The following is a 22,375-nucleotide window of genomic DNA, read 5'->3' on the forward strand; positions in this document are numbered from 1 at the left end:
TATTATGGAAAATACGGTTGTGTTGTAGCGTGCTTCTTTTCGCTGCGTGTTACGTGACATTCTGGGAGCGTAGCGCGGCGCTGGTCGGAGCGGAGCTGAGCTGGGCAGGAGGAGGTTCAGGGTTTGTGAGGAGTTTAGAGGAGAAATCAGGCTGAGCCGCGGTGAGGAGCGACTCTACGGACAGCGCGGTGAGTCTCTGAGCCTCTAAAACAGGCTGTGATACAGGCCGGGGAGCAGACAGACCCGCAGCGAGGCTGTTTTAGGAGCAGAGCTTCCGATAGTTTGACCTCTGTTTCTGTTACTGCTGCTGAGCTCAGATCAGCTGCTGCTTCAGTTCTAACGTTAGTTTATCTACAGTTTTAGTTCTGTGATCCAGACTAATGACTCCCACGCTTCAGTACAGCTGATCAGGTTTATGCATTTAATTTTTATTATTATTGTATTTAATATGCTGTTAAATCAGGTCCTCTGTATTTACTGTCTGAGATTGGGGACTTTAATCTCTACCTGTTGGCTGCAGTTTGGCAGCTCTTCCTGCTGAAGCTCATATTTACACTGCTTTATAATAATAATAATTAAGCTCAGTGTCAAAGCCTTCGTTATTTACATTCAGATTACTCTCAGTTTAATACTTTAACCTGGGTTTCTAATGGAGAATATTTTATTTGCACTGTATATGTTATACAGTTGAGGTGAATTTATGTATTACGGAAACCCTGAAATGGACAAATCATCTAAAATGATTTAAATTTAATAAATAATTCGCCTCAATTTAATATCTTTATCTCAACAGTTGTTACTGGTATTTTATAAATCAAGATTTAATATAATTTAATACATACCAGAGCTTTAAAAGTGTCAATCAAATAAACGATTACCTGAATTATAAAAAACAATTAATTCAACTTCAGTTTTAACATTATTTCCTCAGTTCAATAAATTATAACCTAATGTAAAAACATATCTAGATAAAATACTTTATGACTAATATAAATATTATCTTCTATGTTATAAACAGTTACCTCAAAAAAAATGGAAAGCTAACTTTTGAAAAATGATTCCCTCTGGTTAATAAATTGTTTACCATATCGAAAAGTTGAATAAATAATCTACTCAATTTAAAGTAAAGAAACTCAGGAAAGGATTTATAAATTGAGAAAATTTAATGAAAATGTAATCAGCTAATTTAAATGTATAAAATGTATAAAAAGGATTTAATTGTCATCACATCTGAGTATATAGGTACACAGTGCAATATGAAACAACAATACTAAGTGCAAACGTGTACCAATGTGGAACATAGAACTATGACACTACAATAAATACAGCAGACCAGAGGGAGTCTAACAGACAGGACAGTGCAGAACTGGTACGGTACAATGAAATGTGCTTAGTGAGGAAAATGTGCAGAGATATGTAACACACTGTAACAAATAGAACTTACATGATCACGCCAGCTACTGAGGTAGAGAGTTTATAGATCTTACTGGAATAATGAGTGTAAGTGTAAGGGATTACTTGATAACCTGTTTTTTGCATGTGTTTGTAGTTCTGAGCTATTGGACAAGCAAAACAGAGCAATTTTTCTGTCTAACTGTGGGGAACAAATTGTATGTTAGAGCTCACCTCATATACATTACCTGACTGCAGACAGTTATTTATTATCATGTTGTTTTTTTATGTTTACACGTCTTGACCTATTAGTATACTCACTAATCACGATTTACTAGAGCTGAACATTGTTTTATGATTGTTTTATCTTATCGTTTTATCTTATTGTTACACAATGTTTTTTTTCCATATATTTCCATTTTAAAAACACCAAAAGTGTGGTTAACACAAGAATAATGATTCAGTATTCAGTGTTGCTACATTGCTTCATTTCTGTTACATTTTTATTTGTTACTTTATTATAATTTTATGCAAAATCAGGGTCTTGGTAAGTTATTGTTTATGAAATAGACGTTTATAGATTTTTTTTTTCTACTACTGAGCACATGAAACTCTTAATATTTACTTTTGCAGTCATATTCTTGAAATTTGTTTAGGAAAATGTAATTTTTTTTCATATCGTTAAAAATATTATCCCCACATAAATACAGAAGCTGAAGCTTACTGACACAATGCCACAGTGAATGTGTGCAGCAATCAAAGCTAAATGCGATCCAACAAAATATTAAGAAGTGACCTTTTTTTGGCCAGGCAGTGTATATTTTGTATATTGTAAAAAAATATTGCAGCACATATAATTTTTTGTTGCATGTATTAAATCATGTTTGGCAGTGTTTAATGGGAATCTCAGGACTTTAATGAACTCGTTTCGGAAGTTGCTTATATTTGGCTGGCTGTGGGAAGAATGCGGGACAGTAACAGTGCTTCATTGTGTCTTTGTGCGGAGTTTAAGCATCCTCTGTGTTCTTCGGCTTTGAGCTGTGCTCTCATTGTGCTCCACTCCTACACAGGATGCTTCACCCCGACAGTCTGTGAACTAACAATTGAAAAGGTATTTTCTTTACGGGTAGTTTCACCCCATGCTGAAGCTGCTGTTTATTTACAGTATCTGATTTGTTTGCTGTTTAATTTGCCGGCTGAACTCAGTTCCTTATTCAGAGCTACTGATTCAGAAAATAAGGGCTAAAATAAAAGAGGGATTTGTATGTAGTATCTATTTAAAGCTGCAGTAGAATTGCTGAAAGCGGAGGGGACAAAGTACAGTAAAGGCATTAGTGTGCTTTTATTACCATTCCTGCAAAGTCATATATGTTAGTTCTGAAGAAAAGATATTTTTTTAACCTTATTTTTTTTTGTGCAACTGTGAAGCTGCTAATGGCACTGATATAAGAGCTACTGCGAACACAGAGATATCAGATCAGCTTCCCAAGTCTTCATCTGCTCATTCACACTTAATTAAACTAAAGAAATTAGAAGTGGAGAGAGCTGACAAGCTCAAAAGAGTCATTCATCCACTCTGGAAGGAGACCACACCACAATGCATGTATTTAAGAGTACTTTTCTGCATGCTCAGAACATTTATAGACAATTAACAAAGGTATAACGATCTAATTTATAAACTATTTAAACTTTATTTCAGGCTTGTAAATGTAAACTTGTAATAAAAAAAAGAAAAATATATAATTTGTGAGAAATATAATTTTCCATCACTTAGCAGCTTAATAATAATGAAACCTGATAAAAGGATTATCATTTTCAACTTCAAGAAAATCCTGTTTTAGTGCTGCATTCCATTTGAACTGGTATGTTGTATACTGGTATTTTGAGTTCCAAGTAGGTGATTTAAACTGAAACATCTGGAACCTGGAAAAAAAAAAATCCTATTAGAAAATTCAGCAGAACTTCTTTATCCCAGAGTTCAGAGTCCAAGATGGCTGTGCTGTAAAAGCAACAGTAGTAAAAGCAGTAGTGTTATATCTACAGCTTATTATTACTTATCTATGTGTGTCTTAATAAACCAGTCTTAAACAGTAGACCTGTGCGATATGATCTAAAACCTCATATCCTGATATGAGAAAAATTACAATATATTATTATAATAAAAAAAAAACTTGTCTTATCACTATTTATTCATAACACTACATGTTGTATATTTAAATAGTTAATATCGAATTGTGTATATAGGTTATACATTGTTAAAATATATGTTAAAAGTTTGGACTCTGTTTCTCATACATTGTTTTTCTTTATTTTTTTATTTAATTTCTTTTCTACATTGTAGATTAATATTAATGACCTGAACGCAGTTAAAGGGACACAAATAGAATTATGTAGTACAAAATAGTGTTTGTCCTCCACAATCTCTTGATCTAAACCTGATCAATTGAGATGGTGATTTGTGGTGGTTTGGAATGAGCTGGAGCTTCACAGTATGAAAAAAAAAACAGCATCTATTGTTCAGCACCTCCAGGAACTCCTTCCTTCAAGATGCTGAGAAAATTATTTCAGGTAACTCTCCCTCTTGAAGACACTGAGATTAAAATACCAAGAGTGTGCAGATCTGTCCTTAAAGATTAATGAGCTACTTAGAAGAATTTAAAGTATAAAACATATATTCTGGTTTGTTTAACACTTTATTTACAGAATAATTCTGCATGTGTTCTTGTATAGCTTTAATATAGTCTTAATATTAAATTTACAATAAAAAAATCATAAAAAGGTAACATTATATGAGAAGAGTAGTGTCCAAACTTTTGACTGGTACTGTATATACTGTATATATTTATTTATTTATTTATTATAATTTAATCATATATGTTGGGACAGTTGTACCTTTTCCACAGAAATGACCCACATGTGTTCTTTTATGACATTTAAGGCACACAGATGGTAACCTGCATAGAAGTTGTGATTTAACAAATATAGTCGTTATTATATTATGTATATATAATTGTATAATTCCAATAGAATGATTATATATGCAATATATTGCCCAGTCCTTACACACATTACAGTCCATCCTCGATCTGTTATTTCCAGCTCAGACATCTGAGGTAAATGGAACACAGCATTAGTCTGCCTCAAGCTGATCTAACACACAGTGAACTGGGAATATGGCACACTGAGCAGCAGAGCTTACAAGTGAATGAGTAGAAAACTGAAATTCCACAGGGATTTTAAAGAACGTGTTCATGTTGATCCAGAACAAAGAGCTAGGTCTATAACCTTCTAAATGTAAAAAAAAAAACTTTTTTATTCTGGCACAAGCTGATGTAGTACTTTTATAATTAACTGGAAACATGCCCTATTGAGTAATACTGCCCTCAGGTAAATGACCTGAAATAACACAACCAAAATAATCCAGTGTTTAATGTCCCATAAAAAATGTCTACTTTGGTGCTTGTCAATTTTTATATATATATATATATATATATATATATATATATATCTTCATAATTTGATAAAAAGAAAAGTCAGCTGCAGTGACTGCAGTGCAACCAAATATTGAACACACCAAATACTGAACACAAAGCTTCTTAATAAATGACTAATCTTATATGAAGTCTACGGCTAAGTTCACATTACCAGGCTGAAGTGACTCAAATCTGATTCTGTTTTTTTCATGGCTGTGTGAGCGTGCCAATTCTAATCGTTTCAAATCAGATTTGAGTCACTTTCATATGTGGCCCTAAATCGAATAAGTATCCGCTCCAAAGAAACATGACATGAATGTGAATGGTCAAAATGTGCTATTCTCTCTTGTATCCACACATCTCTTGGCGCAGCTGTGCAAAAAACAGCAAAAGCAAACCGCCTGTCCTTTTTTTTTAGCTCCTCGACCTGAGTATGAACTTCAGACCAGCTGTTTACTCTCCACTCCAGCAAAAGATGCTCCACAAATGAGCTGCTAACATCCATTTCCCTCTATAAAGCTACGAGTCATCTCTCAAATATTTTTTTTTTGAGTTTTTTTTTTAGTTTTTTGAGGGTTTTTTTTTGTTGTTGGTGAAGAAGGAGACATTTATACACGTATCAATGTGTGCATGTGAGGCGTTTCAGGGACAGATTTGTTCCCATTACATACAGATACAGCTCACTTACATTTATGAATGTGAACCATCAAGATAGCCAAATTGGATTTGAGCAATGTGGCTTGTAATGTGAACGTAAGTCTAATATCTTTGTCTCATTTGTTTGGTTTGGTTCTTTATATCTATGTTTACTACTTCTATAAAAATCTGATGTTTTGGCTCCAATGTATGCAGAAATATAAAATATAAATATAAAAAATTCTAAAGGTTTTACACACTTTCACGCAACACTGTACGTTTATAAAGAAGTAAATCAGACTATTTCCAATGGTCCCAAAAAGTCTCAGTTCTTGGGGTCAGTAGTCCATTGTGGTGGTGCATGTATGTATTAAGCACCAGTATGGATTAACGTAAAGATTATTTAGGTGTGAGGTCTCGTAGTTGTGTTGTTAAACCCCTGAGCTTATTGAGGAGGGGTAGATTAACACTCGTGAACTCTAAGATCCACAGATCCCCTTACCATTACAGTGGATTACATTACATTTCACTCAGCATAGAAACACCAGCTTTAAGCTTTTTCTCTAATGATCAGCCAAAAAACTGCCTCTTTGCAACTGATATTAATGACTAGAGTAACATCAACTTTTTTTATTCATGCACAACACAGCACTTCTTTTTATTTAATCTAAAGAACAAATAAAGGTCATTAAAACAGTTGAGGGGTTGTGTAACTCTGGAAATGACCATGACTGTTTGTTTGCGTTTTCCTCCTGGTTAAAAATGCTCTTTGTACCCCATATTTCTCTCTGCTACTTTCATACAGGTTAGCTGTCCTTGAGCTGAGTGTAAAAGTCTCTGAACTGGAAAGAGCTTTGGACTGTGGATTAGTGAAATTGTTGCAGATGGTGCTGACCAGTATTGTGATGTTTATTATTAAATATAAAAAAACATGTTTTTTTTGTTGGCTTTTTATGTAAAGATAAATAAAAAATATTTTAAATAAATATGTAATTGCTACGTAATATTTATATTTAGCCTGTCAGTTGTTCTTTATGCTGTATCCAAATTCATAATAAATGGACCATTATAAATGCTCAATAATTACCTGAGAGAAATACTTCTAATATGGACTTGCATTAAAAGTTTAAATAGCATTATGCAGCATTTTACCTTAAAATAACAGCTTTAAAGCCATTATGATGCTCTACTGACCTGTAATGGGGAAAATAACATCCCTATTGTTCCTGTTCTGGGTTTTGGAAGAAACAGAGAAACTATTTCAAGAGCTGCATTATGGCTGCCTAACCATATTTAGGTCTTATTTGTGTAAAAAAAAAAAAAAACAAAAAAAAACTAATGTTACTCCATCACCTCAGTCCATCTGATTATTTTACTTAAATTGAGGTTCTTTATTAATCAGCTTGTCCATAAATGCATGTCCTCTTAGTGGTGGCACCACGTGTGAATGCATATCTGTAGTTGGACCCCACAAGCAAGAAACATCAATCCTCATTCAGTAAACTGAGTGATTTGATGCTTGCTGTACGTGCCATGTTTCACAGACAGACTTTTTTTATTACATGACTTGAGCTGAAAGGCCTCGGTGTCCCATCATAAAGAGTAATGTTTTACAAGGTTCTCAGTCCAGCAGATCATCAGGTCTGCATTAGTCTTCACAGCCCGTACTAGGAAGTTCAGCACTCGTGATAAGATTGTACATGTTATCATCAATCAGAGATGTTATTTATGGGATTAATTGGCTATAATGTGCAAGTATTTTAAGTGTTGTACATACTAATACGAATGTATTAGTAGAGTTGTAGCTTTTAAGGATCTTTAATTGCTAATGCCTTTTAATTGTGATGTGTATCAAGACATATTTTGTATCGTAAAAAGATTATTGAGTATCATACAATATATACAGCTCTGGAAAAACGGGAGAGACCACTTAAAGAGGAATATTTATGATCACAAGCCATCAGACCAAGCTGAACTGCTTGAATTAATAAATAATAAATAAATAAAGTTATCCAAAAGCAACGTGTAAGACTGGTGGAGGAGAACCTTCCAAGATTCATGAAAACATTTCTCATTTTCTGCAAATACATGCTTTAAATGACAATATTTTCATTTGGAATTTGGGAGAAATGTTGTCTGTAGTTTATAGAATAAAACAACAATGTTCATTTTACTCAAACATAAACCTATAAATAGCAAAATCAGAGAAACTGATTCAGAAACTGAAACTGAAGTGGTCTCTTAATTTGTTCCAGAGCTCTTTATAATAAATTCCATATGCTGCAAAACAGACCTAGACCTAAACTATGTAAACTAATCCAAACTCACAATTTTACAATTTTAGCTATTTTATTACTTTTGTCTCAAAGTAAATCCAGTAGGAATAAATGAGGAGAAGCAGAGACCCCAGAGGAAAGCTCTTGTATCTTGTGTGCTGGTTAATGTTGTCCTATTGTTTCTGGCAGCGTAACGCAACTCAATGTGGTCCTAAAGAGGAAGAGACTTATCAGGCCCTAAGGCGAGTTGTAGGAATGGACAGGCCCTTGTGATTGTTTCATTATCTGGTGTAGGAAATCAGAGGCAGAAGAAAGATCACATGAGGAGCTCAGTCATGAGAGATCAGCTTAAAGCGATCAGCCTCTACTACATTTGCTCTCGTGCACTGGAGCACAGCCTGCAGATCTGCGCTACATTTATCTAGATTAGCTCTTCTCGCCCTCACTGAACTGCAGCTTTACGAGTTTAAGACTGTAAAGGAAAGCTAATAGTATATTATTATTATTATTATTATAGTACAGTGTGTAGTGTAGTCTTACGGAACAGCGTTCCCCTGGAGAACAGCAGCAGGGAGAGCTGATCGGGTGAGTGGAAGCTCTTTTGTTCTGAACCTGTTGGAGCTGCTGTATTGTGTTGGAGCATGTCTGAACAAGTCGCCGGTTCTTGGCAGGGTATCCTGAATGCTTATCCCCAAAGAAGTACCTGCCCCAGTTGGCAGCGGGCAGCACATTATCACAGTACCTGACTGTGCTTAATCACATGTGCAGTGATGTGAAATTTTTAGTTCTACTCTTCTGTTTTCAGTCCGAGTGTTTTATGTGTTTAAAATATTTGTATTTAAAATGTGTAATTAAAATATATTGTTATACTATAATATATTTTTTCACTATACCACCTTTGTAGAAAGGTGTAACCATTTCAAAACAGTATTGTGAGGAAAATCGACATCAATTTGAACACATAGTGTGTGTATGTTGTTAAATTTTAATAGAAGTCTATGTATATATATATATATATATATAAAATTTTTTTTAAGCATTTTTTGCCCATTCTTCGTGACATCACAGGACAATTTACACTAATTACATGACATATCTAACACAGAGAAGCATTATACATTCCTGATTTAATTTATTTTAGTCCACTATTGAGTAAAGTGGGCGCATTATTAAGGAGAAATCAGGTGTTAAATAGGCTTGGGTTATATTGAATATGAATTTGAATAGCCCATCTCCAATTACCTCCAGCATTCCAAAATACAGCACTTTTAGTCGATGTTCCCAACAGGTTTACAATGCTTGTAATAGGGACATAAATACAGTGTGTGCAGCTACTTTGAGCTTGTTAATGGTGTAAAAATAGTGAATTCTTTAAATGAGCAGTGCTATGCCCTGATCACGAGCACTGTAAGCCTGTTGGGAGCGTCAGTTAAAAGTGCTATATTTCGGAATACTGGGGGTGAACAGAGGCGGGCAATTTGACAAAAATTCATACTTGTTACCATATTTCACTACAACTCATTTAGTCCATTTAACACTGGATTTCTACTTTAATATCATTACATGTCGAATCACTGACTAAAATTAAAATCTGATGAAAATCCTTGTATTTTTTTAATATTGATGATGATGATGATGATAGTTCTTTATTCAGCTAGTTCTTCATTACATTATACAAACACACTAAACACATTGACAGCAAAATAGCATTAAAAAGGCACTGGCGGAATATTGTAGTACATACATCACATATATTCCATCAGCAATGATATGCAGCTAAGATAATTCTTTAAAACCACTTATCGCCAATTAGAATTTTTTTTTTTATTTGTTAAAAAATCCCCCAGACCTAATTAAAAGAGATGCAGATGAACAGTAATTTAGTATTTATATATTGCAATAAAATGTTTCTATAATAGTAATAGGATTTTAAACACATTTCCAATATTTCTGTAAACATTAATTTCAGCGTCGGTCTCTGGCTGATGTTCGTTGCAGAGCATTTGTCAGAAATGTTGTGGGTACAGATATCAGGTGTGGATGTGCCGGGTAGTTTTGTGACTTTTACATTATTCGTATCAGTATTGGGATCATATCATATTATCGATCCAAAATTTAAAATATACTTTAATATCAGTTTTGACTTTATGTCCAGCACTGACACAAATTACAGTGAAAAAAAATCTTTAGAAATTCAGAAATTGTTTATTATGTAAAAAGAAGTTGAGATCTTGTGCGCAGTTAGTTTGAAGAACAAAACTTGGGTGCATATTTCTCCTGGACCCACCCTAATGCAGCCAGCCCCTCCCAGTGGATGTGTTCAGTTCCATCAGCAGCTCACCTGATTTACCAAACCAAACCTGCTGATATGATAATTAAACAATACTAAACTACTACGAGGAGAACTTTACATATGTATTTGCATATATTGTAATATTAATGTTCTACTGACACCCGCTATTTTTCTCTATAGGTCTCTTAACTGTATACTGATCTGGGCACATCTGTTTTTATTCCATATTGTTTAAAGCATATTTATTTTGCAGTTTTATAACTTTAAGAACATTAACAACAGTCTTCTATTTTAAAATAATATTTGTGTTTATTTTATTATTTATTTTATTTATTATTTATATTGTTTTATATTTATCTGTTTTAGTGTATTTGTTTATGTTGTTAATTTTATTATTTTTATATTCTGTCATTTATTTAGTTGTTATTCCTAATTTATGTTCTGTATTTTTTATATATATTTTCAGTATTTTTTCTGTGTATTCTACAGTCATCTGTTTGATATATATATATATATATATATATATATATATATATATATATATATATATATATATATATATATATATATATATATAGTTTTGTTTTTTTATTGTTTTATTTTTGGTGTGGACTCTGGTCAGTGCAGTAGTATATTATTAGTTCTCTTTCTGCATTTGTTCTATAACAATATTTCAGCCATGATTAGGAGTCATTAATATCAGGTTCAGGCAGCGTTTGGTAAATGTGAGAGTGATTCTGGATGTCTTTATTTGCTGTGTCTGTCAGGGCTGATCTTCTCTGACGTGCAGTCTGTCCCTCAGGCTGTGTCAGACCTTTAGCAAAACCCGTTTTATTCCTGTAATCGTTTTATATGTGCCCCAATATTAGATTACAGAGGCCGTGGTCTCAGAGAGTGCTGCCTGGGGTAGCAGTCTGATTTCATTAATGAGGGCTCTTTAGTGCTTCTCAAGTGGCTGCTGTTTCTCAACCAGTCCTGGTTTGGAACATTTGAAACGGGGTGTGGGCGGGGAGTCGTGACCTTCTGTAGAAGTTCTGCTTTAAGATGTTCTGCATCACATTTAAGGGGTGATAGCAATTATTTTAGATGTTAACAAATTATTAGAACTATGTTAATATTAAGAGTTTTTGTTTGGAAGTTATATTGTCCATGAAATCAAATACATAATTGTAATTGTAAATTTTGAACCAAATTATCCAACTGATATAGTGATATAGCGATTCATGTAATAGATATTCATTCAATAAGTGAAAGATTAAGTTTTTTTTTTTATACTAGTGTTATGCTTTGTTGGTATTTCTGCTGGAATGTTAAAAATGTTCAGTAAATATTTTAAGTGGTATTTTTTTTAAATGCTTGATCTTTAAAAGCAAGACAAAAATGTATATATAGGCTTTTTATGCAATATTTATACAGAGGTTTAAAAAGAGGTTGGGCGATATGGCCCTAAAATAATATTACAATATTTCGTAGAGTGGCAATATGACAAAACACTGAATTAGAAAATTATTTCAAGAATACACTGCAAAAAAATGAAAAAAAAAAAAAAAAAAAAAAAAACTGAGATATAAAAAAAAAAAATACAAGAATTTTATCAGATTTGTAACAGAAGTCAATGATCCAGAATGTCATGATACTAATAATGCCCTCCAAATATCTCCATATATCCAGGATTAAAGTAAAATGAATGATACTGGATAGATATAATCTGTCTCTAGTAGATGTATATAATGGGAAGAGTGTAAAATATTAGTATTAATGTTTTTAATAAAAACAGTAAAAAAAAAGTAGTACCCTGTTGTGATAATTAGGGGTGGGTGATATTTCAGGATATAATATCGTTCATGATATTGGAAATTGTTGGCGATATTATTACGTACGATATGATATGGTACACTCCTAGTTTTAAAATTTAATAAAACCTGCTGAAAAAAATGGATTTTGTTTAGTTTTAGACGAAAATGTAAATTTTGCTAGATCTCTAGCAATAAACTTTGGTTATTAGGAATACTCAGACATTGGAATTTAAATATACAATAAGCAGAATGGGAGATATTGCACAATAAGCCACTATTTATAAAATCACTGTGATAGGCCTAATTAGAGAATATATGTTACATCAGGTCGTAAAAGTCCCATACTTTGGAGTTAACTTTTCTGCATGTATTAGCAGGTGAAGACCCCGGGGTCTTCACAGACTCTGAATTATCCATGTGGGACATCTGCGCTGTGCTGAGGATCTCAGATCACTGAGATTAGCTTACCTTCTTTACAAGCTTATGTCACTTTAAAGAGCCCAATCCAGCAGGTACTGTAAAGTAGTTTAGCTAAATAAGTACAGCTCTGTACAGCAGTGGTATTTAAAGCATATGAAGGGTGTGTCCCAACTGCATGCTAATTAGTAAGATGGGTAAAGATGTTTTTTATGATGTTTAAGATCCCAAAACCCCACATAATGCATAATAGAGCAGCAGCAGTGACGACAACAGTAGCAGGAGAACTCGCAGTGACGTATGTAGTAGTACATATTTGGGATGCAGCCCAAGTTTTCTGTGGGATTTGTTTGGAAAGCTCTACAAACTTTAGTAGAAATGTAGTAGTAATCTCCTGGTATGTGTCTACGAAGTATTCCATAATAAGCTCAAAGCTTTTGAAGCTTTTTTGTCAGCATGGTTTTGGCAAGTGCACAAGTACTATGTGTATATAAAATCCTACAAAATAATGTGACTCAGGTTTAACAATGTCTTCTTCTCTGTCTTTTTATGTGCAGGAAGATGGCTCATTTACACCATGACCATGCCACTATGCCTCCCCCAATGGTCACAGACCCTCACGCCGGCCACACAACGGGTCACGAGGGCTCTGGAGGCCATGAAGGACATGAAGGCATGATGATGGTTAGTAACTGCTGCACTGTTGTCCAAATAATCATCAGATTACCTTATATACACTATCAATATTCAACATTTACTAATTCCCCTTCTAGTTTCATTACTTTAGTTACAGTAAATATCACAACCTTCTCCACAGTGACCATATTCGTTTTTTCATAGACTTCAGATTCTGTAGAACCCTTTAGGTGTGCTGCTTAACAGTCATGCCAACATAGAGAACGCATAGTAGTATGTGGACAGTAATGGATAAAGGGTTTGAAATTGACGTATTTAATTTAGTACCTAAAGGGATTATAAATTATAACTTTTGGAACTCAGAACTAAAGCCCTATCCAGACAGGATTCGTTTTTCAGGGGGTGCTGGCGTAATTTTCTCTTTTATGGGGGGTCCTCTGTGATTTTATTCCTGTCCAGAACGACCATGTGTGTGTTTTTCTGAGACATCCTCTGAGAAAATTACAGGCTGAAATATCTACTGTTTTCCTCTGAACTCTGTGGTTCTTCAGTAATTGTAATCCCGTTCGGACACACATCTCTGAGTTTCGTCACCTCACGTTTAATAAAATAGCTATTTTTCCACAGCTACACACCGTAATTACACTTTGGGTGCTAGTTTCCACGGAGGTCCATGTAAACACAACAGTGAGTGGAAATGGAGGAGCTACTGAACGTGATGTCATGTGACTGAGAAAAGCCAAAAAACTCACTGGACCTCCTGTTTTCTGTAGTCTGGATGCAGGAGTTTTATCACTAAGTAGAAGTATGAAATATTTTTCACATACGTCCCCCTGAGAAACTAATCCCGTCTGGATAGGGCTTGAACATAAATTGGAACTTTTATAGGCTGGTAATTTACTTTTTCTTCAAAAACTGAAATTATCTTTTGTATTTTCTCAGATTGTCTGTCTTCTATTCAATTTTGTTTGTAAAAACCACTTAGTGTGACATGAACGTCAAAAAAAAAAACATAGGTGTTTAAAATTTCATGTCATTAACTACTCTTGTAGAATGTGCATGGTCTACTGAAAAGCATTTACTGTGTATAGTAATTCATATTTTTTATTGACAATATTTTTTACCTCAAATTCTTTAAATTCTTTCTTTTTATTTGTGTAGAAAATGACTTTTTACTTTGGTTGCAAAAATGTGGAGCTGCTCTTTGCTGGACTTGTCATCAACACACCGGGAGGTGAGTCTGCATCATAATACATGAATCAGCCATAACATTAGCACCACTGATTATTTTACACATGCAGTCCACTGTTCAGCCAATTGTTTTTGGACTCCAGCATTTACCCAATGTTTCTGAACACAGATCTGTTATATATCGGCAGTCGCCAGTTTAGCCAGATGTTTCTGGAGTCAACATTTAGTTAAAAAAAAAAAAATCTTAAAAGTTTTTGTTTTCTAAATTTGATTGTGGCCTCCATAGAGTTATTGACACATTTTATAAAGACTTATAAATTCTATAAATATCTTCTGACCTTGTTTCAGAGATGGTAGGCGCCTGTATCGGGGTGTTTTTGTTGGCTGCGTTCTACGAGGGGCTGAAGATCGGACGGGAAGTCCTGCTGAGGCGAAACCAAGTCAACGTGCGCTACAACTCTATGCCAGTACCAGGAGCTGATGGAACTGTACTCATGGAAACTCACAAAACTGTTGGGTGAGTTACCATAGAGAGAGATGTCCCAGACTTTGACTACTATAAAACCATTTTAAAATAAAATCTGGATCATAATGGTTTGGACAGGGACACATTTTGTGTGTTTTTCTTCTGTAGACAATTTCAGTGGATTTGAAATAAAGAAATGGAGATGTGTTAGAAGTGAAGGCTTTTTAGCTTTATTTCACAAAATTGTACACTATTCTGCATTAACAATGAAGGCTCAAGAAATTGGCCAATTGACTGATTAACTCACTAATGCAGTGTCATGGACAGGTGTGGTGTGTTGCCTTATTCATTTGATAAATTAAGGACATTTAGGGCTGGTTTTCAGATATGGTTTAAGTCTAATCTTAGACTGAATTTTACTTCCAGTTGATAACTACAATTTAGATTGTATTGAAGTTTAAGACTGGGCTTAATTCCTGTCTGGTAACTGGGTAACAAGGTCTGGAGAGTTTAGAATTTGTTTTAATTTTTTTTGGAGTAACTGTCCAGGGAGGCCTTTCTGCTAGATAAGAGCATTAGTGAAGTCAGAATGTTGAATGATCACCACTTTATACCTCAGCCCAAAGGTAGAGTGAATGTAGATGAAGCTCCATCATTCCAGAGAACACAGTTCCACTGCTTCACAGCTCTACAACTCAATACTGGGGGGCTTAATACCTCTCTAGCTCACGCATGGCATTAGGCATGGTGCCAATAGGTTTATAAAATGCATGTGTGCTTTCAGAAAAGAAGACACTCAAAAATTTGACTGCAGTGATTTACTCTCTCCGCCTGTAGGGGGCGCCCATGAGCAATTAAAAATCCCCCTTCACTGACAAATACTGCTTTAAGGAACAGAAATTTAATGTTCAGGAACCAGCAAACCTCAAGCAAGCTGAGGAGTTTTCAGTTTACCAAAAAACAAAACTTAAGTCAGAAAGACCCTCAGCAGAAACAGAAACTGAAGCAGACTGCAGCAAAGCCCTGCCATAACATCTAAACAAATAAATCTCAATGTTTGGTAATGTCCATGGGTTCTAACAGTCTTTAGACAGCCTCTGACTGGAAAAAATAAGGATGTACTAATAATACCTTATGTAATCCTATTTAAATATAGTTTTTGCAAAGTAAAAGTACTTAATTTACACCACACATAAAGTAAAAAGTAAAAATGATATCTGTGCACATGGGGGATCTGCAGATCCCTGATCATTTTAAAAAGTATTTTATGAAAACAAAGTCATTAAATACTTGATTTATTCTTGTTTATTACTATTAACATTCTTTACATTCATATTAAATAGGCAATTTTAAAGTGTAGGTTTGTGTTTTATTTTAAAATAACAACCAACTTTGTTTTTTCTCTCTTTCAGTCAACGAATGCTAAGCCTGCCGCACTTGTTCCAGACTATACTACACGTCATCCAGGTGGTGGTCAGCTACTTCCTAATGCTGGTGTTCATGACCTACAACGGCTACCTCTGCATCGCTGTAGCGGCCGGAGCTGGAGTGGGATACTTCTTGTTCAGCTGGAGGAAGGCAGTGGTGGTGGACATTACGGAACACTGTCATTAACCCTCAGATCGGCCATGTTTTCTCTCTCTCTGTCTCTATTTCTTTCCCACATACACAAGCACATGTTAATCCACCATCAGAAGTTCTGGAAAAGACACACACATGAACACACACACGAACATGAACACACAATGCCTACGTCTATTTACATCAGAATCTTTGCTGTATAATGTCTGCCAAAGCCCTCAGTGTTCATATGATAAATTATTATTGATCATGCCTCACAATTGGGACAGTCCCCTTTAACCAGTGGCAACTATTATTATTTTAAATAGGTTTCTTTTCTACTTTCTTTAAACTTTCTTGAATCATTTTATTACGAGGCCAACCACATCTCACAGCCAACCTGAAGTCCGCCCACAGATTGCTGTTTTTTCTTTTTTTTTTGCGTACAGCATTATCTTGCTCCCTTTTCAATCATTAAAAATCTTATTTCCATCTTTTCCACAAAAATTCCTGCCTGCAGGTGCCGTGAGTAGTGTGTGCATGGCCTACCTCTACAGTCTACCTCTGAGTTGTATGTGAAAGGCCATAACTGTCATAATTGTTCTGCACTACGTATTTCAATCTGCTCCCCACAGCCAGGATTTTGCCAGCCAGGGAGGGGGGGGGGGGGGCATTGTGGGGGGAAAGCGCCTTATTTTAAACCTATTGCCTTAAATTGATGAAGTACACAAAAGGGTATCAACACGATAAAAAAGTTCAAGTTTCAGAAAAGAGAGCTAACCTATAAAACATCAGAAACACTAGTGGACTTTATAGGAAAGCATGTACAGTACTAAGTCAAGCCATGTTTGGACACTACCTTCCTTTGTCAGTGTTTTTCTTTTATTCTTTTTACATTGAAGATTAATACTGAAGATGTCAGAACTATAAAATAACATAACCTCAAATAATGCAAAGAAAACAAGTTCATATTCATCAATATTTAGTAAAATAGCCCTGGTTTTTAATCACAGTTTTCGTGCATCTAGCCATGTTCTTCTCCACCGGTCTTTTTAAGCAGTACAGCTTGGTTTGATGGCTTGTGATCATCCATCTTCCTCTTGATTATATTCCAGAGGTTTTCCAACTTGAAGGACCCTTCATATACAGTCGAGAAATGATCCTTCACTACCCTCGGTTACCCACAATTCTCTCATCATGGGAACATGGGAATGTGGTTGGAGTGACCGGATAGCGACACATCCTCTAGACACAATGTACCCTGTTCACAACTGCACTTAGTACTGGCTACTTACAATCACATCACCCATGATGAATGATAATGCTAGGTGTGAACAGGCCTCCTTAATTGTTCTGATCTTTGGTCTTCAGTAATTATCTACAATGATAAATAATGCTAAAAAAAAAAAAGACACTGAATAAAAAGTATGAGTGTGTCCAGACGTTTGACTGGTACTGTATGTGATTATTATGGGTTTGTGCTGCACCTGGATCGTATGACTGGAGGTGCTCACACTTAGATTTTTAGGCTTTATTATTTTCTTTGTTTGCTTTCTAGTTTAGTTTGTAGAATTGATTAAATGTACTTCGGTTAATCAGTGACAGGCCAGCTTTGCTCAGACAGACAGATCATTGTATCGCTGCTTCTGCGTGCACACCTGCAGAGAGAGAGAGAGAGGAAGATAATCCTACCTGGCGGGCTTTGGCACTCAGTTTAAAACTGAAACTGAAATTTACTCCATATGGAGTGTTTTTAAGTAAATACAGAGAATTACGATATGTAGTTTATATCTGATGTGTCTGCTTTACAGTTTCTTTTTATAATTTTATGTTTAACATTCTACTACTGTAAACTTTACAAAACACATCACTATCTTGCAGTTTGCTGACACAGGCCTGTTCAGTCTTTTTTCCACATTTGTAGGTCTATTGTAACAAAAGAAAACAATGTGCTGTAGCAACAGAAGGTGTAATTATTCTGTTTAGTGATAATATATCTGGAATTAAATGAAGTGACTGTACTGTGCATTCCTTGTTGGATAAAAATGGGTATCGCCTAGTTTTAACAACTAGATTTTTTGTGTTGTTTTTACTTCTCGCTCCTCACTGATGGAGTGTGCCTTTTTGTTTATTTTGGACTTAACAAATGCCAGTCAATGAAGTCAACAAAGAAGCATCTGCCTTGTCATTGAGAAAACAGGCACAATGAAGAAGAAACAAATATATATATAGTCAGTTATTATACATGAAAGGATGTTTAATAGCAAATGTGAATGAAGAATGCTGTTGTGTTGATTTATTGTAGCTAAAATAAAAATTAATTTTGTAATTCCTCAAGATAAAGAACACATTGTGTTTGTACCAGCCTCCAGAAAATAGCACTAACCAACAATGTATTTTAGGTAACTCTTTTTTTTAATAATGAACTCTTAAATAAAAAGTGATTCAGCTGGCATTGAAGAACCACTTTTGGTTTTATAATGGGGATGTGTCAATATGCGTAACCTTTGAAGGCAACATTATGTTCGATATTTACTAAAAAATATCCTTAAATCAGCATAAACATAATTAAAATGCTCTACTCACTTGTAAATTGTAATACGATAAAGAGTGTCACTATCTTTGCTACTTGCAAGAGCAAGGGTCAATGCCAAGCCTGCATCTTTCAAAAGGACACTCGTGTGAAAAACATTTTTAAGAAACCATTATTGTTTTCTTAAACCAATGCACAAAATCATTTGAAGCGCCTTTCGTTTTAAGAGTGTGGTTATTAATATGTGTCAGTAAGCAGATAAAGACTGAATAGAAGTGACTAAACCTATGTTTACATCATCATCGAATAACTGGGATATTCTAAAGTAATGTAATCAGAACAGTATCTGGTATAAATCTGTTTGTCTCAAGTGTAGAATCAATGTTATAATGTTTACAGGTCAAACATACCTGCATAGTCTGAAATACAGTACTGTAATTAATTATATAAATGATAATGAAATGTGATTAAAAGCATGATGTGACTTCTGATTCCCTGTCTTGTATTTAAAACCTGATAAATCAGAATAGATTAAGATATGAAAAAGCCTGATAGATCAGAACAGATTATGTGTACTTTTAAGTTTTATAAAAAAAAAAAATAAAAAAAAGCAGATGACATTTTAGAAAATAGAGGGAGATTTTATTGATCTCTAACAAATAAGAGAATGCTTGCAAAAATAAGCAAGGAAACAACTTTGCCTGGTTAGTCCTTAAAATGCAGTGGTTATGACTTTGATCCTCTTCTCAGCCCATAGCAAAACAGGTTACTTTAAAGTCATAATGGCACTGTTGCACACTTTACACAGTCCTCCGCTCAAAACTGAAGGTTTCCAAATAATGATGGTAGAGTGTTTGGCTTTGGGTGAGGTTTGTATCCGATTCGCTCGTGGATCATCTGCTCTCTGGTCTTGCCCTCAGCACCTCCTGAAGCACCGCTCATCTCACTTGATGTTGGAACTCCAACCACATCCACTTCATCTCGCTGTTTCTTCCGACTCTAAAAACGATAAAAAATAAAAAAATAAATAATGTAAAGTGACTTTACAGTATCTGAGACAGACATTTATCACAAATCATTTTAGCTTAAAATGCCACAAGTCCTACCAACATTTTAGTTGTGTTATATATCCAGACATATCCTATAAATCCAGACATTCTGACTAGTCATATCAGGTCAACAAATCCAAGTGTAATTTTGACTAGTCATGTGTTTCTATTGATTTACATAAAATTTCATTGTCAGAATTTCAACATTATCCGATTAGCCCTTTAGGCAATGTTAAATAAATGTTTATTTAATGATTGTTTTTGCTATCAGGGATTTTCAGAATGGTTTATGCCAAATTTTATAGTAGTTATCTCAGCTGATATTTTTAATATTATTATATATATCCAGATCATATCATATATATGTAAATATTTTAGGGCTAAAACATTGATTTAACGTAAATGACGCCAACAATTTCATAACCTGCAGTTTTGACAGTTTGTTCTAGAAACCAGGCCAGAACTAGTGATATGGAATGTAAAAAACTTTAAAGCATTTTTATTCTTAAACTGTTAAAACAGAGCTGTAGAAGCAAAAAAAAACTTTTAGAATGTGTTACTTTTATGTCCAGCATTAGGCCAATGGACGAACACATATTTATACCCTCTCAGGATGAAAAGAAAAATGGGTAGGTTCAGACAAAATGTGCTATCTTCTGAAGTGTGTATCAGATTCATATATAATAATAATATAAAGTTTTTTTCCAAACCAGCAATTTCAAATAGTTAGGTTAGGTTAGGTCTCCTTCCTCTAAAATCCACTTTTTCTAGTTTTTGGTGAAATACAATAGGTCTCTCTGAGTTGTATATGCATGCTGCACAAGAAACTCTTCCTCAACCTCCATCTGTAGTAGCTAATAAAAGAAAATATTCAGAAAAACGAGTCGATCAGGAAAAGCACCCATGTCTACATCAATCTCGTCAGATAGGACGTAACAGAGCTAGAAACAGCATTGCAGTTTGTTCCTGTGTTATTTGTGCAAATATCACATCAGTGTTATATGCTTTGCCCAGTAATTCAGAGCTAAGGAACAAATGGTTAGAATTTGTCTATGGAACATTACCAGCAAAGTACAATTGAGATAGGTAGGTGTATTTTTATAACAGTTCTGTTTACACTTGCTTCAACTTCCTCTCTGCTGCGGGGTGGATTGTTACTTTCTGGACCTGGACTACCCACCTCTGTTTGTTTACGTAGGTTTACATAGGCTCTCTGGTGGGTCAGTGGCTGAACTGCACTTAGCACGGCATTATACATGTTGTAAAGTAACATATGACATTGCAAAGACTGTTATTAGAGTAAAAATGTTTTTATTTTAAAACGTTTCTAACTGTTGTCCGCCTCCTGGTCTCGCAGTGCTGTTAGCCAATTAAAGGCGATATGTTTGCATGTATGAATATTCATAAAATCCTATCGTTTCTCCGTTCAGCGCCTCCACAGGACTAAAGCATGGTTATAACAGATCACCGGAGCACTTTTTTTCTCAAAACCAGCTCACGTGGCATTCATTCATACTATAGGCCACAACCAGACATTTTACAATTTATTAAAAAACGATGGAATGAGACCTTTAATTAATTAATAGAGTTGATTAACTGACCTCAAGCTCCTTCTTCACTCCTTCAAACTCCTCGGTATCGTCCAGCTTCAGCTCCAGTCGTGTTGGTTTTCGGCGAAGCATGATTTTAGGAGGCTGGGTAGCTAATACTGCAGTTAACAGCTATGTATAGAACTGAAATACACTGTTTATCGATATTTCACAGCTGTTTCCGCTGTAAAACCACGGTTCAGCACAGCGCTGGTTATAAGCTGTCACCGAGACAGCAGAAAAAACGTCATTTTCAACAAAATATTATGGAGAAATGACTTTTTAAAGAGCTAAGTTAAAGCTAGCTTAATATAGTAAACAGGTCCAGTATGATAATGCTGCTGTGTTTCTAACAGCACGTTATTTACCCATAAAGGCGTTTACTACTGGATCTATAGCTGTTATATAGCTAGCGTTAGCAGTGTCGAGAACAGCCCCGACTTAATATCGAATTTAGAGTATAAATATCGATATATACATTTAACGCCAAGCAAGCAAGTTGGCGGTTGTTGCCTTGTCTGCCGGAAGTTGGTAACTACTCTAGCTAAGGGTTTCTGGGAAATGTAGTTCCGTTTTGTATTTTTTTTTCCATAAAGGCTAGAATATAATAACATTACATTAACATTTTTATTTTCCTTTTAACATTTTTATTTTCCTACTATTATTATTATTATTATTATTATTATTATTATTATTATTATTATTATTATTAATAATAATATTATTATATAATGCAAAATAATGCAAAGATGTTCATAATAATAAAGTTTTAAGAGTTTAGAAATAAAAAGTTTTTAATCACAGTTTTCATGCATTTTGGCATAATAAAAGACCACTTAAAAAGCCATCAAACCAAGCTGAACGGCTTGCAATTTAGCACCAGCAGTGACATAAAGTTATCCAAAATCAGTGTGTAAGACTGGTGAAGAAGAACATGCCAAGATTTTTTTTTATATAATATTTATTTAAATTATTTAAATTTTATTTATTAAAATTATAAGATTTTCGGGGTTTTCCATCCGCTATTGATTTCTAAACTTAAAACCTTATAAACTTGTTTTCTTTGCC

General features: G+C 34.6%; 2 protein-coding genes across 2 annotated transcripts; one reads left to right on the forward strand and one right to left on the reverse strand.

Annotated features, from left to right (window-relative positions):
• Positions 1-35: 35 nt before the first annotated feature.
• slc31a1 (solute carrier family 31 member 1) lies at positions 36-16,295 on the forward strand. Its single transcript, XM_049473911.1, has 5 exons — positions 36-188; positions 12,841-12,967; positions 14,081-14,153; positions 14,459-14,627; positions 15,989-16,295. Exons 2-5 carry the CDS (start codon positions 12,845-12,847, stop codon positions 16,188-16,190), a joined length of 567 nt encoding a protein of 188 aa, XP_049329868.1. The 5' UTR covers positions 36-188; positions 12,841-12,844; the 3' UTR covers positions 16,191-16,295.
• Positions 16,296-19,289: 2,994 nt separating this feature from the next.
• Positions 19,290-21,853, reverse strand: cdc26 (cell division cycle 26 homolog). Its single transcript, XM_007231416.4, has 2 exons — positions 21,320-21,853; positions 19,290-19,668 (listed from the first exon to the last, which is right to left on the reverse strand). The coding sequence occupies exons 1-2, from the start codon at positions 21,398-21,400 to the stop codon at positions 19,486-19,488; spliced, it is 264 nt and encodes an 87-aa protein (XP_007231478.1). The 5' UTR covers positions 21,401-21,853; the 3' UTR covers positions 19,290-19,485.
• Positions 21,854-22,375: the final 522 nt, after the last annotated feature.

Source organism: Astyanax mexicanus, chromosome 1 (assembly GCF_023375975.1).
Source record: "Astyanax mexicanus isolate ESR-SI-001 chromosome 1, AstMex3_surface, whole genome shotgun sequence".
In the NCBI taxonomy this organism is placed as follows: domain Eukaryota; kingdom Metazoa; phylum Chordata; class Actinopteri; order Characiformes; family Acestrorhamphidae; genus Astyanax; species Astyanax mexicanus.